At 52.8% G+C, this 17,486-nt stretch overlaps 1 protein-coding gene across 1 annotated transcript in view; it reads left to right on the forward strand.

Annotated features, from left to right (window-relative positions):
- The window catches only part of KIFC3 (kinesin family member C3), a gene marked incomplete at both ends in the record, with an annotated part of 32,283 nt that overhangs the window by 2,836 nt on the left and 11,961 nt on the right, over positions 1 to 17,486 (forward strand). The window contains 3 exons of the mRNA XM_080703515.1: positions 165 to 307; positions 4,957 to 5,095; positions 7,736 to 7,938. Of these exons, the coding sequence (XP_080559641.1) occupies positions 165 to 307; positions 4,957 to 5,095; positions 7,736 to 7,938 (485 nt within the window). The remainder of the gene's footprint in view (positions 1 to 164; positions 308 to 4,956; positions 5,096 to 7,735; positions 7,939 to 17,486) is intronic.

Consider the following 17,486-nt stretch of genomic DNA (forward strand, 5'->3'; position numbering starts at 1 on the left):
GGGCCCTCCCTCTGTACTGGGCAGGCGTGTAGGGGCGTGTTTGTCCCTCCCCGCCACGCCTGGGCCAGCCGGGAGTGTGTGAAAGCTGAGCTCAGCCGAGGCCCCGGCCAGTGGTCTATGGCCACCTGTCTAAGCACCTCACCTGTCTCTCTGTTCTGGGACAGGGCGTGGAAAAGACACCCTGGTTGGCGGTGACGAGGACTCCAGTGCCCGGGTTGCAGCTCGCCCGGCCCTAGCGCAGTGCCGGGCCCTCAGCGTGGACTGGGCGGGCCCCGGTAGTCCCCACAGGCTGTACCTGAGCGTGCAGGTAAGCGCCAGGGTCAAGGTGAGGGGATGAGCTGGGCTGGGCATGCCTAGGCCTCTGAGCTCCAGCTACTGTCCCCTGCAGGCTTCCGGGGATGATCTGGGGACCTGCAGCCCACCTGCCCGTGGACCTGTGTGGATGAAGCCCTTTTCTTTATAAGTCATCTCAGGGAAGGTCTCATGGGTGCATGACAGAGCTTTTCAGCCACACCCTGGCTGAGGTGTTGCACTTGGGGCCTTCTCTGAGATGGGCAGAGGCCCCGGGGAGGTGTTGGGAGAACAGATCGGTTTGGGGTAGCTGCTTATTTCCTGGGACAATGCTTGTGTTTCTGCATCTGAAGTGAGAAGCCAAAGCTAGATATGAGTTTCACTAAAAATTGAGTTCTTTTTTCTTGCAGTCATGACTGGTTTTTAAAAGACATACTTAGCAACTTAGTGAGAACCCGTTTCAAAATAAAAAATAAAATAGGGCTGGGGGAGTAGCTCAGAAGTAGAGCCCCTGGGTTCTATTCCCAGTACCCCCCCAAAAATAAGAATGAATACATATATATATGCACATGTTTGGTTATGCGAATGAAGCATAGAGTGGTCCAGCTGTGGTCCCTCTACTGAACAGAGGCATTGTATATTACATCGGTTCTCATAGTCTGAGAGTCTCGTAGTCTCTCAGGAAAGCTTCTGTGTCATCTGAGTTTAATAGATGAGGACACAGTGGCTCAGAGGGGTAAAGTAATTTGCTGCTGGTGACACAGTGAGCTGGGATCTGAATCACTGAACACTAATAGCCTTACAACACACAGTGGAAAGAGTTCGCACTGTAGCCAGATGTGATGGTGCACATCTGTAATCCCAACTTCTTGAGAGGCTGAGGCAGGAAGATCACAAGGTCTTGGGCAGTCTGGATGACTTATGGAGACCCTGTCTCAAAACAAGAGATAAAAGGGGCTGGGGATGTATCTCAGTGATAAAGCACTCCTGGGGTTCAAGCCCCAGTACCCCCCCAAAAAAAATTGATGCTGCAGAGATAGAATATCCAGAAACTGAATGCCCCCTGTCGTCCTTCTCTGTGAAGTCCACTATGCAAAGTTCAGTGTTGACCCATTTATCTTTCCTAGGCAACCACTTAGTTATATTTATGTGATTTTTATTATCTATTTTTTACATATTGTTCTGTAACTAGCTCTTTTCCTCATCAGTAGTCTTGGTGATTTCTCCAGGCGTGCTGGTATAGAGAGAACTACCTCATTCTTTAAAAAGCTGCATAATACTCTACTTGAGTTTTGACCATAGGTTATGATTGAGCTGAAGGTATAGCTCAGTGGTAGAGCACTTGCCTGGCATGTACAAGGCCCTGGGTTTCATCCCTAGTACCACCACCACCAAAAAAACCAACAAAAACAACAACAACAACAACAAAAAAAAAAAAACAGGAAGAAAAATCTTATGGAGCTGATTCTCTGTGTTGTTTGTAATTCCAGCAACTTTCTTGCGCATCCATGCAGCCCCAGCTTTGGGTATTTGGGGGGCAGTACAGGCTCTGCCTATTTTAAATCAATGCACTTATTGAACTGATGTTTATGAAGTGCCTACTGTGTGCCAGCGTTGTTTGAGGTTCCAGGATACAGGGAAGGAGAGTAATATTTGTGACAGTCTAGTGTAGGCACCGGTCACCAGATGACACCGATGTGTGAATGCAAACCAAGCAGGGGCCATAAAGGCAGAGGCTCGGGATAAAGAGCGAGGGTCGTCTGGGGGCATCGGTGGGGCCCCTAAGGAAGGCTGTACCTAGAGAGTCCCTTCTCTCATCCTCCTCTGATGACCACACAGATTCCCCCCATCCCAGAACCCACATGTGCACAGAGCCTTGAAGAACATTACAAATCCGGGGCAGGGTGGGGTGTGGGAAATGCACGCACCCTTCAAGTATGTCATTCCTCCTCACGCAGACACAGGGCCTGGGCCTGGGCCGTGGGCAGGTGGCCCCAGCCCCTGATCTGGGTACGGGCCCAGGTTGACGTTGTTTCAGGGACAGTCTCGTGTTTCGTGGTGTTTCTCTGTCCATCTCATATGATTCATCTGAAAATGGAACAGTCCTCCTTTTATCTGTAAGGTCTTTGAGAAGCAGTCCTGGTGAGAGAACAGTTAAAGAAACTAGCAAGCGGTTCTTTGCTCTGACCTGAGCCACTGGTAGTTAAATCGGGAGGCTGTGGTCAGGAGCTCGCAGCCCCAAGTTGGGCGGTGGCTCTGCTCTTAAGTTTTGATTATGGGGTGCTGGGCTGTGGCTGCAGCCGAGTCCTGGGGTCAGCAGATCTGCTGAGGATCTCAAAGCTACTGCCACAGTCGTATCTTTCTAGGCCCCTGCAAAGCTTTTTTTAGTTTATAGGTACATCAAGGTTTTGGATGTGAGGCCAAAGGGTCCCAAGCACAGCGAGGCTACTCATAGGCTTGAGGACCCCCAGACTCTGCTCCAGCAGCTAAAACCCGAGACACTCCCAAAGGCGCTGTAGAAATTCCCAGGCCCCTGGCCAGCGGCCTTTCCTGTGCCTTGGCCAGTAGGCCAGAAATAGTGTAACCTTTGCTCCTGTCGGCAAATGGAAACTTCCAGCTGCTACTGTTGCTGCTACTTTGGACAAGCCTGCTCCTGATGGTGTGGCAGTTGGGTGGGGGCAGTATTAAGTCGGCGGGAATTTTTCTAAATACAAGAGGTGTGTGCTGGATGTAGTGGGGCAAATCTTTAATCCTAGCAACTCTGGAGGCTGAGGAGGGAAGATTGCAAGTTCAAGGCCAGCCTTGGCAACTTAGTGGGACCCTGCCTTAAAATAAAAAATAAAAAGTGCTGGGGTGTAGCTCAGTGTAACCCAGTGAGCACTCCTGGGTTCGATCCCCGGTACCAGGAGAAAAAGGTGGGATCCCATCTAGTGTGGGATGGAGGGAGTGGACGGCAAAGGAACAGGCTCTTCAAGGTCATTTTTCTTTTCTTCTTGTTCCTTTTATTGGCTTTTTGATGAGTAAAATTTAAAAAGTAAAGGTTACTGAAATAATGTACTATGAGCTGGGCGTGGTGGCACACGCTTGTAATCCCAGCATGAGGGAGGCTGAGACAGGAGGATCATGGTTCACAGACAGCCTCAGCTACTTAGTGAGGCCCTTTGCAACTCAGTGAGACCCTGTTTCAAAATAAAGAATAAAAAATAGGCCTGGGGGTGTAGTTAGGAGGTAGAATGCTCTGGGTTCTATCCCCAGTACCACACACAAGAAAGAAAGAAAGAAAGAAAGAAAGAAAGAAAGAAAGAAAGAAGGAAAGAAAGAACGAACACTGGGTGTAGTGGCACACACTTGTAATCTCAGTACTTGGGAGGCTGAGACAGGAAGATCGCAGGTTCATGGCCAGCCTTTGCTACTTAGTGAGGTCCTCTGCAACTTAGTGAGACCCTGTTTCAAAATAAAGAATAAAAAAAAACCAAGGCTGGGGTGTAGCTCGGAGGTAGTATGCCCCATGGGTTCAATCTCCAGTACCGTAAAAAAGAAAAGAAAAGAAAAGAAATAACATCCAGCTCAAGCTGCCCCACGTCGATGCTACTTTGCCTGAGCTGGTCACTGTGTGAGTGCTCTGTCTTGGGGCTGCAGTGGCTCTGCGCAGAGGCCATGGCTCCAGGAGGCCTTGCCTGCAGCCACATGGCCTGCAGGTAACAGAGCCCACCAGGGCCTCACCCGCTCCAGACTGAGTGTTTTTAAAACATCACACTGGCCTTTTTGTTTTGGATATACGGGGCTCCAAGACTCATAAAATCTCGTCCACCGTCTCTCTTCCCAGATACCTCTGTTGATATTTAAAAAAAAAAAAAAAAGCAAAAAAACCAAGCACAAGGCTGTAGATGTTGATAGGTGAACAATTCAAATGCCGGGAAGGTTCAAAGTGAAATGGAAGGCTCTCTCTTTTCCCTTCCTCCTCGTCCTGTTATGTTTTTATTTCCCCCAGAGTTTAAATGGTGTTTGTTCCTACTTAGCCACTCTACCATCCTCCCAACATCTCACGGAGAACCACTGTCTGAATCGTTCTCTAGATAATTTCTCTCCACCTGTTTTATGTTCACTACCCTCAAGTAGGCTGGCATTTCCCTATGGTGCTGCTTACCTGGCATCTCTCTGGGCGAGGTGACTGTCTCCTCTCCCACTGATTCACTCTGTCCCAGCCTTGGAGTCCCATGGTCCCTGGATTGCCACATGGGACAGGGGAGTGTAGGAGGCAGGGTGGCCCTTGTACTGTTCGGATGGGCTTGTGTTCAGCCTCCTAGGCCATGGGGCTGGATGGTTGCGTGGACAGTGGGTTTGTGGTCTGAAGTGGGCAGGCTGCTGGGCTGCTCGTGGAACCTGCAGAGCCGGCCTGGGATTCACCTGAGGACTCCAGAGAACCTTCTTTTCTGGTGCACTGGTCTGGCTGCTGTGGGGCTGGGAGAACAGACCGGCTCTGTTTTCTTTGTAGGGTCTGAGCGTGTTTTCTTTCAGACCCCAGGCCTTATCCCCACCCACGCAGGGAGGGCTTCGACCCACTGGCCCTGGGCCACACCAGCTGTAGGAGTATCCCATCCCCGCGCTCGGGGTCCCCACCTAGCACAGTCCCTTCACGTGAGGATTCTGGTTGTGTCTTGGCAGCAGGCCCTGCAGGACAAGGGGTGCCAGAGCAAGAGTCAGGGGACGAAAGAAGACAAGCTCCTGAAGAGGCAGGCGCCGGCCCCCAGGCGGGACCGGGAGGCCCCGGAAGCTGGTGGCGCCATGAATGTAGAGAAAACAGGTAAAGGAGGTCTGCCCGCTGGCCAGGACGCCCTGGTGAGGCTAGTGCAGGAGGGAGGCCCCTGTCGAGTCCGAGCTGTCCCCATACCCTGTCCTCCCTGGCTGGAGGTGGCCCAGCCAGACTCTGGCCACCTGTCATGGAACTCCCAGATTCTGAGCTGCCTCTCCAGATCCAGGGACAGTGTGTGTCTGTCTCCTTGGCCCTCACCAGCCTCCTTCCAGAGCCACCACGGCCCCACCCAGTGATAAGAGGCCTTGGCCAGCGGGGGCTGGGGTTGGATTTCCCTGCCTTTTGTCTTTTCTGGGCACCTGTCAAAAGCAGGGCACAGGTGGCCGCCTCCCAGACGCCGCTGCCTGCAGGAAGGCTTGCCACCCTCCCCTCGGATCCTGGGCCCAAGGGGGTCTCGGGCTCCTAGCACAGGGCTTTGATTCTTTTGCCTCCAGGCCAAGGAAAAGGAGCTGATGGCTCCACTCTTCCCTGGCAAGGGCTGCCATGGCACCGGAGGCTGACTGGTTCTGGAAGATTCTACAAGCCCCCTTTATAGTCTCACAGGGCCTGCTGAGCTGTGTTCCCAGCAGGAGCCTGGGCTCAGCAATCACTGAGAAAGAACACCCTCAAGGAGCCATGAGGAAGGCCGGGGAGTGTGGAGGGAAGGAGCTGTCTTTCTGTTCTTTCTGTCTCCCGTCGCCAAAGGGTTATTTGTGTGTCTGAACTTGCTGGGTGCTGGAAGGGGCCACTCCCTGCTCTGTGGCTGTGTGTGGAGCTGGGTTTGCCTGTCTGGGCCCGGGTGCTCTTGTGTTCAGGGCAGGCTTTGGGCTCTGGGTGAGGTGTGGGCATCCAGGCCCCAGGAAGGGGACACTGTCCAGCCAGTTAGGTGGACTTTCTTCTCTGGGCCATGAAGGTACCGAGAAGAGGAGGGGCAATTGTAATTTTGGGGTGAGGACTGGCCCTCAGCAGGGGCTGGGGCTGTGGTCCCTGAGGCCTGCGATGGGCAGATCCTCGGCCCCTCGGGTGTCCTTTGTCCTCCCTTCCTCTTCCTCCAACCTCTCTTAGCTTCTTCCTTTGGCCTCCCTTCCAGGTTTCCCCCAAACCCTTGTAGGGAGCCCCTGGCATCTGCTCAGGGCACCAAGCTGAGGTCTGATGAGCCCCACTGGGCGGGCGCCCAGAGTGTTTCAGAGCTTCCTGTCCCAAGAGCAGGGTCTCTGGTGAGAGGGGCCCTCCAGATCTCTGTGCAGCCCCGTGGCCTGTGATAGTCCCTCACCCCCATGGGCTTCTTGCCTAAGGTTGCTTTTGGGCAAAGGCCCACTGTTCCCTTTCACATAGGAAGGCCCTGTTGGTCCCTGCCGCACAGAACCAGCTCTCGGGCCAGAGTCCAGCGCGTTCCCTGCCACACCACAGCAGCCTGCGGAGGGCCACGCCAGTCACATGCCACCGCAGCAGCCCCGTGTGCGGGCCTGGAAGCATCCCTCTGTCCTCACTCTCTCTAGAACAGAGCGCAGAAGCAGGGCCAGCTCTGTGTGACTGGCACAGTGTGTCACATGCAGGCCACACAGCTGGAGTCACCACCCAGCAGGGCCTGCCCAGCCCCAGCTCTGTGGAAGGAGGGAGAAGCTTGCTCTGAGTGTCCGTCCTGCCCTTTAGTCAGAGCGGGCTCTCGCCCATCTGCCCTGGGGCCAGTGGCAAGTTCTGCCCAGTGCCAGCCGCCCCCACTGCCCCTCCTGCCCAGTCCCCAGGCTCCCCTGCAGGCTGCCAGCGGCCCAGGGCAGGAGGCTTCTTCACACAGCAGCTCCTTCACCCTGGGAGGAGCCAGAAGCCCCGGCCCAGAGGCGCAGCAGGGGCCACTGGCTGGCTGGTGTACTCTTCCCGGGGCGCTTTGCATTCCCCCGTTTGGGTTGCCCAGAAGGAGCCAACCCCCCTCTTTCCCCCTCTCCTTTGCTCCCCGCCTGCAGAGACCCGGCTCATTCTTGCTGACAAGCCTTCCAGGCCGCAGTAGACCCCGTCCATGTCTCTGCCCTTGGTCCATCTGCCTCCCTCACTCTGTCTCTTGCTCCTGGTGACAGCCCGTTGAAGGCTGTGGGAGGAGGCGGCCCGGGCCGAGGCCTGCCTGGCTCATGTCTGTCCCTTCTTGGGCCTCGGAGCGGCCTGTCTTGGGCTGTCACACTTGCTCATGCTCTTCCTGCTTCCTCTCCGTGCACTTCCTACAGGGGAGGCTGGGGAGCCCCATTCTTCTCTTCTATACTCTTGAGAGAGCCCCAGGTTTAAAGAAGTCATTTTCCCCAGAGCACTGTTTTCTGGGTGAAAAGCCTTTGTCTTTTTCAGCTGCAGTTCCCTGCAGCTGGCCACCGAGAGGGGCGCGCCCTCCACACGTAGAACACAGGAGTTGAGAATAGTCAGTGAAAGTGGCTTTCCTAAGTCTTGGTCCAGGTGATTCCATCCCCTAAAAGCTTCCTGCTGAAGGAACCTTGTATGAGGCGGGCCCAGAGGCCCCCCTGGCTGACCCATAACAGTGAGGCCTCCATCCCTCACCTGCCCCTACCCACCTGCATCCCGTTCACATCCCTAACAGGCTGCCTGGCCACGATGGGCGCTTCTCCCAGCCAGGGTGGGACCTCCACTGATCGGCCACTACTTTGCTTGTAGGTGGGCGGCTCTTTGGCAGCGGGAGGTGTTCGAGCCTGTCGGGGTCGCCAGGCGCGGCCCCCGTGGTGCATAGGATGGTGGAGGCCATGTCCCAGCTTCAGGAGGAGAAAGCCCAGCTTCAAGAGGAGCTGGTGGCCCTACGGGAGAGGCTGGCCCTCCATGACAGTGACCAGCAAGCCACATCTGCCCAGCTGCAGAACCAGGTACCTGGGGAGGCAGGGACGGGCAGACGCCGCCGCTGCTATGACCTCACCAAGCCCCTGGCAAGCTTACTAGGAGGCGGATGGGGCCTCCTCTCCTGGCTCCGGAAGATGCTAGAGGGTGAAGTGGAAAGATCACCTCTGGCCGTCCTATGCCCTATCTCACGGTCACCGGGCGTCAGGATCTGCGCCTCAGGAAGCGACAGAGCCGCTAGGGGGGCAGGAAGTGCAGGGATGTGCCGACCCCTGCCTGCCACGGTGCCCTGGGCTAGGCAGCCCAGGTGGACAGAGCTTGCCACAGCCGATCACCCCCGAGACCTGCAGGAACCGGGAGCTTGGTTTCTCACGAAACGTGGAAACTAGCAGAAGGGGGGACCGCAAAACCTCCCGAGGCCAGGGAGAGCCGAGTTCTGTGCCGGCAGCATCATCTTTGTCGGCTGGCAGAGGATGTGTAGGGACCGGGCTGGGAGTTGCGTATGCTCTGGGGCTGAGCACTGGCCTCTTCTGTGCGCACGGCTCGTCCTCCGTTTCCACGTGGCCCCTTTCCTAGCGCTCACCCCCCACTCCTGTGGTCAGCGTCTGTCTCTGTGGCTCTCTGAGCCACGCCCACAACACCCCAGCTCTCCAGCTGCGCCTGCTCCAGAATCACCTCTGGCCTGGCCACCGGGCCCAAAGCACCGGGCCAGACTGTTGTCAGCTTAGGTGGAGCCGTGCTCTTTCTCTACCCTGTGAGCTAGCAAAGAGATTATTACCTCGACATGTGGACCATCTGCTGGGAAAATGTCACCAGACCCTGTGACTTGACCTGAACTCCACGGGCAGCAGATAATTTGCATGTAGCTTGTAGATGCAGCATTTCACCTGAGCGCTGTCTGTCCTAGCCCCCTGCTTCTGAGAGTCTTGTGGGTCCCCGGGATCTTCTTCTTGTACCCCATTGCTTTCCTGCCTCTGAGCCTGCTCGTCCCACTGGTGGGCAGCTGCTCGCTGGCTCTGTATCTGTAGTAGAGAGCCACGTGCTTGCCGCCTTCCTCCCCTTCCTGCGAGTCTCTTGCGGTGGACACTGAGCTGGACACCGGGAATGTGCAAATGAACAGGCATGTCCCTGCCCCTGGAGAGGCCCCAGGCCGGGGGAAGATGGACATCTGTTGCATACACATAAATGGGAAGAGTGACCAGGAGCTATAGGAAGAGCATATACGTGGCATGGTGGGTTTGTCCCAGGGGCTGTGACCCAGGCATGGAGGTCAGAGACAGCCTCCTTAAGGAAGCAGTGCTGGCGTAAGGTCTGGCACTGGACGCGCATTCTGAGCTAAGGGAAGAGCCAGTGCAAAGGGACTGTGGCAGCAGGAGGGAGCGCTGGGGAGCACTGGGGCTGGGGGTCTGCCGTCCCTGACCGAGGGCCCACCCTGCGTGATACACCATCTCTCCAGGAAAGAGCTCCGCGGTGGGTCTGCCTTCCCAGTGGAGGATGACCCAGCACTTGACTTTTCAAACAAGTTTTGTTTTTCTTTTTTGGAAAAGTGCTTTGAGAGATAATTCACATATCATAATATTTACCCCTTCAGGAGGGTGAGTTCAGTACTTATAAGTCGATCGAGATGGTGATGCACCTGTTACCACTCTAATTTTGAACCATTTTCAACATCCTAAAAAGTCCCAGAAATAGTCCACACCTGTAATCCCAGTATTTGGTAGGTGCAGACAGGAGGATCACAGGTTCAAGACCAGCCTCAGGACCTTAGTGAAACCCTGTGTCAAAGTAAAAGAATAAATTAGGGCTAGGGGTAGAAGTTAGAGTAAAACACTCCTAAATTCAATCCCCAGTACTGATGGGGGGGGGGGAGATAATATGTGGCTTTTAGAACTTTAAAAGTTTTTTGTAAACTTTTTTTTTTTTTTTTTTTTTACAAACTCCACTTTTATTTCTTATTTGGAAACACAGTCTCATTAGGCTGCCGAGAGTCTTGCTAAATTGCTAAATTGCTGAGGAGGGCTTCAAACCTGCGATCCTCCTGTCTCAGCCTCTCAAATAGTAGGATAACAGACATGCTCTGCCGTGTCTGGCTTCTCCTTAGTTTTAAGAGGAGACGTTGAAGGTGAAGCGGTCGCTTGCTGGCATTTCTGAGCCCTCGCTCTCCAGCCTTGCTCAGGAGAAGCCCCAGTGCACACCCCACCCGATGGCCTGGGAATCAAGGATAGCTCCTGACCTTTGCACAGGTTTTGTCCGCGAACGTTCTGACTGCTAGCTCTTTTCTGGAAGGCGTTCAAGGTATATACCCAAATCTCCAGGTCTCTGAGCTGCTCTCTGGAGGGTCTGACTTTGGGGAGACTTGGCCAGCCACCTGGAGCTGGAGCAGGATCAAACCCTGACTTCGGCCCTGTGCATTAGCTGTGCGATCGTGGGCCAGCCAACGCCACTCTGCCCCTCAACGTCCTCATCTATAAAACACACGTAGCGCCGGTGTCCAGATGAGATGATCCCAGCAAGTTACTGGTGTTGCCATGGGCACCATCACCATCCTCCCCGGAAGAGTTTTGGATTTGGAATCTGGAGCCGCAGTCTGGTCCTGGCTGCATCGTCTGTCGGCTCGGCTTCCGCAGTAGCTACCTTTGCTCTGAACTTTCATTCCTGGGCTCTCACCTGGGACTAATACATGTGGCGTTGTGGCTGCCGGTGGATCAGTTGTGAGAATGGAAGAATGGGAGGCAAACTATAAAGCGCAGCGCCCCCGGGTGCCCTCCTGCGTGCCCTGGTCTGTCTGTCTGCTGGTCTGAGGCCGAGTTTGCCCTCCTTGGTTGTCTGTATGCTGTTGCTGGGGGTCGAGCCCCCCCCAAGGGGGTTGTTCCCTGGTTTTCATGGTGCTTGTTCGAGTCGCCTCTCCTTCTGTTTCTTTGAAGTTCCTGAAAGGCTATATTGCCTCGTAGTTTGGGGGTAAGGACTCTGGAGGGAGAGGCAGCCCGACCCTAGTCCCAGCTGAGGTCCATCCCCTAGTGGTCAGGTGACCTGAGTCAATTTGCCAAACCATGGCTGACCCTCTGGAGCCTGGCTCTTCCTCCTCTGCAGTGGGGATGATGGTAGCACCCGTCACGGGATCGGGATACAGAGTGATGATCACACAGAGCCCCTTGCCCCACTGGCAGAGCTAACTGGGAAGTGGGGTGATGGTTTTATGGGACCTGTGTGCCTTCTGATTGCTAAAGCGTCACAGGAGAGGGTCCTGTTTATTGGGAGCACTGGGGCTGGGGGCTGCAGTCCTTAGGCACCAGCTGACCCCGGCCACAGAGGTCCTGGTCCTGGTCCTGGTCCTGGTCTAGGAACCGAGTGAGGTTGTGGCTGGTCCCGCTGGCCCTCATCCATGTCAGCAACAATAGCCCCAGGCCTAGTGGCGTGAGTGCCCCTGTCCTCTTGTGGATGTCCCTAGAGCCCTGGCCCAGGTCCCTAAGGTTCCCCCCAGTATTTGCTGCTGCCCAGCTGTTCCCCACCACGGACCACCCCCTGCGCCCCCAGGCAGAGCCCTGCCCACTGTCCTCAGAGGCCACAGGCTGGAAAAGTAGAGCTGGTCCTCAAGTATGTCTTGTTTGTTTGGCCTGCTTTTATTTTATAATTATTAATTTTTTTGTGGTACTGGGGATGGAACCCAGGGGCATTTACCTCCAAGCTACACCCCCACCCCTATTTTTTTTTATTCTTTATTTTGAAACAGGGGCTCACTGAGTTGCAAAGGGCCTCACTAAGTAGCCGAGGCTGTCTACGAACCGCGATCCTCCTGTCTCAGTCTCCCAAATGCTGAAATTACAAGCATGCACTACCACGTCCGGCTTATAATCATTTTTAAGTATTTTTCAAAAGCCGGGCATGGTGGCACACACTTGTAATCCCCACGCTTGGGAGGCTGAGACAGGAGGATCATGCAGGTTCGAAGCCAGCCTCAGCTACTTAGTGAGGCTCAGCAACTTAGCGAGACCCTGTTTCCAAATAAAATATAAAATAGGTCTGGGAATATAGCCCGGAGGTAGAAGGCCCCTGGGTTCCATCCCAAGTACCACCAAGAATAAATAAATAAATAAATAAGTACACGAATACATAAATAAATCTTTTTCAAAAATCACAATACACTACACATAAAATTCACCATCTTCACTATTTTTAGGAGTAAAGTTTGGTGGTGCTAAGAACATTCACATTGCTAGGCAACCACTGCCATCACTGTACTATCTGTCTGTGAATTCAAGTACCTTAGGTACCTCGTGTAAGTGGAGTCAGAAGAACATTTGTCTTTCTGCAACCGGCTTATTCCACTTAGCATAATGTCCTTGAGGTTTATTCTGTTGTAGCACATGTCAGAATGTCCTTCTTTTAGCCGGGCGTGGTGGCGCACGCTTGTAATCCCCACGCTTGGGAGGCTGAGACAGGAGGATCGCACAGGTTCAAAGCCAGCCTCAGCTACTTAGTGAGGCTTTCAGCAACTTAGTGAGACCCTGTTTCCAAATAAAATATAAAATAGGTCTGGGAGTGTAGCCCGGAGGTAGAAAGCCCCTGGGTTCCACCCCCAGTACCACACACACAAAAAGAATGTTCTTCTTTTAAAGGTTAAAGAATGTTCTGGTGTATGTATATATCACCCTTTGTGTTTGTTTATCCATCAGTTTATCAGCGGGTTGCTTTACTTTTTGGCTATTATGAATAATGTTGCTATGAATTTGAGTGTACAAGCATTCCTTCAAGTCCCTGTTTTCAATTCTTCTTTGGGGATTGAACACAGAGGCATTGTACCCCTGAACTACACCCTCAGTCCTGTTTTATTTCTTATTTTGAAACAGGGTCTCAGTAGGTTGATGAGTCTCACTACTTGTTGAAGATGTCCTTGAACCTGTGATCCTCCTGTCTCAGCCTCACAAGTACTGGGATTACAAGCGTGCTCCACTCCACCCAGCTTGATAATTCAGTTTTTTAACTTTTTGAGGAACGACCATACTGTTTTCCAGAGCAGCTGCACTATTTTACATTTCTACTAGCCATGCTCAAGGGTTTCAGTTTCTCCACATCCTCCCCAACTCTTGTTTTATGGTGGCTATCTTAGGGGTATGAAGTGGTGTCTAATCATGGTTTGGTGTATATCCCTAATGATGAGTGATGTTGAGCGTCTTTTCATGTACTTCTGGCCAGTTGTATATCTTCTTTGGAAAAATCTACCCAAATTCTTTGCTCATCTTTTTTTTCTTTTTTCAGTACTGAGGTTGTAACCCAGGGGCATTCTACCTCCGAGTTACACTCCCAGCCCTAGTTTTTATTCTTTATTTTGAAACAGGGTCCCATTGAGTTGCAAAGACTGTCCACAAATTGCAATCCTCCTGTCTCAGCCTCCCAAATGCTGGGATTATAAACGTGCACCATTGTGCCTGGCTCTTTGCTCGTTTTTTAATCAGGTTATTTTTCTCGGTGAGTTGTAGGAGTTCTTTATGTATTCTGGATTTTAATCCGTTAGCAGGCATATGGTGTCCATGTTTTTCTCCCATCCCATGGATTGTCCTTTCACTGTGCCAGCATCCTTTGCTATACAAGAGGTTTTTTTTTTTTTCTTTCTTGGTAATGAGGATGGAACCCAGGGACATTCTACCTCCACGCAAGAGCAATACCCCCAGCCCTATTTTTTATTCTTTATTTTGAAGCAGATTCTAACTGATTTGCAAGTGGCCTCACTAACTAGCTAAGGCTGGCCATGAAGCGGGTGCCATCACGCCAGGCTCAAGAGTTTCTGATTTTTATAAAGCCCAACTTATTATTTCTCTTACTGCTTGTGCTTTTGGGACCATAGCTAAGAAATCATTGCCAAATTCAGTGTCATGAAATTTTCCCCTCTTTTTTTTCCTAAGAGTTTTATAGTTATGCTATGTTTGGGTCTTTGATTCATGTTAATTTTTGTCTATGGTATAAGAGTCTAACTTTATTCTTTTGCACGGGGATATCATTTCCCAGCACCATTTGTTGAAAACACTATCATTTTCTAATTGCACGGTCTTAGTTCCCTTGTCAACAATCATTTGAACATATGTGCCAGGCGTGGTGGTGCACGCTTGTAATCCCAGTACTTGGGAGGTTGAAACTGGAGGATTGAAGGTTCAAGGACAGTCTGAGCAAATAGCAAGACCCTGTTTAAAATAAAAATAATAGGACTGGGGGTGTAGCTCAGAGATAGAATGCCCCTGGGTTCACTTCCTAGTACCACAAAAAATAAAATTTGAACATATGTAAAAGGACTTATTTCTGGGCTATTTCCTTCCATTGTCTTTATGTCTCCACTGCTTTGATGAAAAGGAGACTCCTCAGTTTGACTTCTCAGATTGGCAAACATTTGAACGTTGGACCAGGCGTGGTGGCACATGATTGTAATCTCAGTACTTGGGAGGCTGAGACAGGAGGATCACAGGTTGTGGCCAGCCTCAGCTACTTCATGAGGCCCTCTGCAACTTAGTAAGACCATGATTCAAAATAAAGAATAAAAAACTGGGCTGGGTTTGTAGCTTGGAGGTAGAATGCCCCTGGGTTCAATTCCCAGTACTGCAAAACAAACAAGCAAAAAAAAAAAAAAAAAAAAAAAAAAAACCAAAACAAAACACAAAGATCCTAAATCCCAAACTTTGAGTGTCAACGGGATGCCACGGGTCTGTTGGCTTAGTGTATGCAAACTTTATTTCATACTCAAAATTATTAAAAAATTGTGCAAAATTACCTTTAGGCTATGTGTATATGAAACCTAAAGGAAATCTGTGTTTAGACTTGGGTACTATCCCCAGGATTATTTTATGTATATGCAAATATTCCAAACTACAAATAAATCTGCAACACACACACACTCTTTCTCTCTCTCTCTCTCTCTCTCTCTCTCTCTCTCTCTCTCTCTCTCTCTCCTGGTCCCAAGCATTCAGGTGAGTAATAGAATAATAGAACATTACATTATTCAGCTTGTAGTAATAAGTTCTGGACTCTATTGTAACTGGTTCCTGCATATTATCTTGTTTAATGTTCAAGACACTTTGCTGAGGTTTCCTCATAACACAGATGAGGCGCCAAAGGCACCCAGAAGTTTAGAGATGTGTCCAAGATCACTGGAGGGCAAGGTGAGGTCTGGATTGGAACCTGGGTAGCGTGGCTTGAGAATCCGTGTCGCTCAGTTGTGAATACTTGGCAGTAGAGACAGCTGTGTAGACCTGGACCAGCCAGGTCACGTGGGCAGGATCCAGCCTCCGGGGACGGGAGTGTGTGGTGGCAGGAGGGGTGGGTGGCTGTGTGGGGGTGCTCCACCTGGAAGGGCCCAGGTGAGGCGGGATGCAGGAAGATAATCAGCAGGTTGTCCACATTAAGAGGCCGCAGAGCAGACTGCTGAGAGAACAGACGTGAGCGGTGGCTGTGGGCCCGCCCCTCCGCTGAGCCAGCTCCGCCAGGATGTGTGCATATGCAGGTTGCTGTCAGGTCAGCGGAAGGCCTGACTCCCTTGACTCCTCCACTGCAACTCAGTTTCCCCAGCTGGCGAGGAGCTTGGGCCCCCGGCAGGCTGTTACCCAATCCCTGGCTGGCCCCTCCTCCGCTCTGGGTTGACCTCCCTGCTAGCCTGGGGCCGTCTCTGCAGCCTGGTCTGAGGCTGCTTTCTCCTGTGTCTTGGCTTTGGCTCAGGAGTGTGCACACTGCCTCTTTGTTGTAGTTTTGAGCATTTATTAAGCATCTACTGTGTGCTGGCGTGACCCTCCCCTCTTAGACTTGCAGATGCCATGGGCCATTGCCGGCTCAGAGCAGGCTGTGGTGTGTGGGAAGGCCCAGGCGCCGGTGGGGTTTCCCTTAGAAGGCCCTGATCTGCGCTCACTGCCTAGGCCCCATCTCCTGTCCCCTTTTTGGGTGCTTCACTTGTTTCGGACTTCTTTTTGGCCTGTCCTCCCTAACTCTGCAAGACTTGCCTGCTCTGCCTTTGGGGCCGGGAAAAAACTGGCATTGTCCCCCAGCCCACCTGAAGCACATCCCTCCTGGTAGAGGGCAAGGGTCTCTCTCTCCTGGGCAGTGCGTTCTTACTGCCCAGCCCCAAATGGAGTCAGGGGTCATCGTACAGTTTAGCCATTTGTGCCTGATGGAGCCCTGACCACCGTGGCCAGGTGCCCCTCTCTCCATCAGGCAAGCCTGCCCGTGGCAGCCACCTCCTCCTGGGTGCCCCTTGCTGATTCCACAGGAGCCAGGAACACCCGGGCCCCCATTGTGACACAAGAAGGGGACAGGAGCCCGGGATGCAGGCAGGTGGCAGAGGGGTGGGGCCATCACACCCAGAAAACCCTGGAAAACCTGCATCGGGGTCCGGGTGCCAGCGTTGGAGAGAGTCGAGGTCAGACACACCTCGCCCTGGGCTGAGGCGGCAGGCCTTCTGGAGAGAAAAGGGGGTGCCCGACCTTTTCACAAGTGGGAACTAGACCCCCCCTATTTCAGGTTGAGGGGAGTACAAGAGAAACACATTTTCTTTGACACCTAGACATTACTGAAAAGCATATGGAATTTGTCAGCTATATTTATATAACCCAGAGCGCTCTACCCTCTGTTTTCTGAATTGTACACAATTCCCCCACCCCTGCCCCCTGGATTTTTCTTTGACTTAAGTTGGTGGGAGTGTGGGGGAGGGAAAGGGGAGTTGAAGAGGGCTGTCAAAGGCTCCTTTGGTCAGAGACGTCAGACACCAAGTCCTCTCTGGCTCGTCTCAGGCAGAAGAGCAGGGGGTGCAGCTGAGAAGCAGCACTTGAAACTCCTCAGACTCCGCCTGTAAAACTCCCGATGAACATAATTATAACGACCACGTAACTGTCTCTGTGGTAGACACCTGTGCGCACTGTAATTGACCTAACCGCTCCCCCAATGGTGGGTATTTAGGTTATTCCCAATTTTATGACTAAGGACTGAAAAGCCACCTCATGTGTCCTGCCCCTCACTCCCTTCTGAGGCCAGAGGACCTGAGCCCCCTCACCCCGGGCTCAGCCCCAGAAAGGGGGCGCTGGTGGTGGGCAGAGGCGGCATGAGCTCCACCTCCTGGCTGGGCCCACGGGCCTGCGTGGCTAGGAAGCCACAAGCTGGCGGCGGTGGCAGACACCTGCTGGTCCACCAGGAGTCCTGGCCCCTCTGCTGGGCTTGTCTTGGAATGCCCTTTACCAGCGCCAGCAAGCCCCGCCCATGTCGTGGTCCTTTCACGGAGGTGGGAAGATCGTGTCCCACCCCCTCCCTGACCACGCAGAGCAGCAGTGGCCCGACTGTCCCCAGCACAGGTGACAGCTCAAGGCCAGGCACTGCCCATGGACTTATTTGATGATGTTTCAGCCATATACAGTGGGGAGATTCTACACACAGGCCCCCAAATACCACCTGGCCTGCTTGGCCGTGTTCCTGCCTGGCCAAAGCTTGTGGGGAGCCCATGGTGGCCGCCTCCTCGGCTGGCTCTCCATCCCGGCTGGCCCTGTAAGCTGAGGACATTGTCACCTGTCATTTAGTAACCAGAGCCCAGCACCTTCGCGGCTGGCAAGTCTGA

Source organism: Muscardinus avellanarius (genome assembly GCF_963383645.1).
Source record: "Muscardinus avellanarius genome assembly, chromosome: 10".
Classification (NCBI taxonomy): Eukaryota; Metazoa; Chordata; class Mammalia; order Rodentia; family Gliridae; genus Muscardinus; species Muscardinus avellanarius.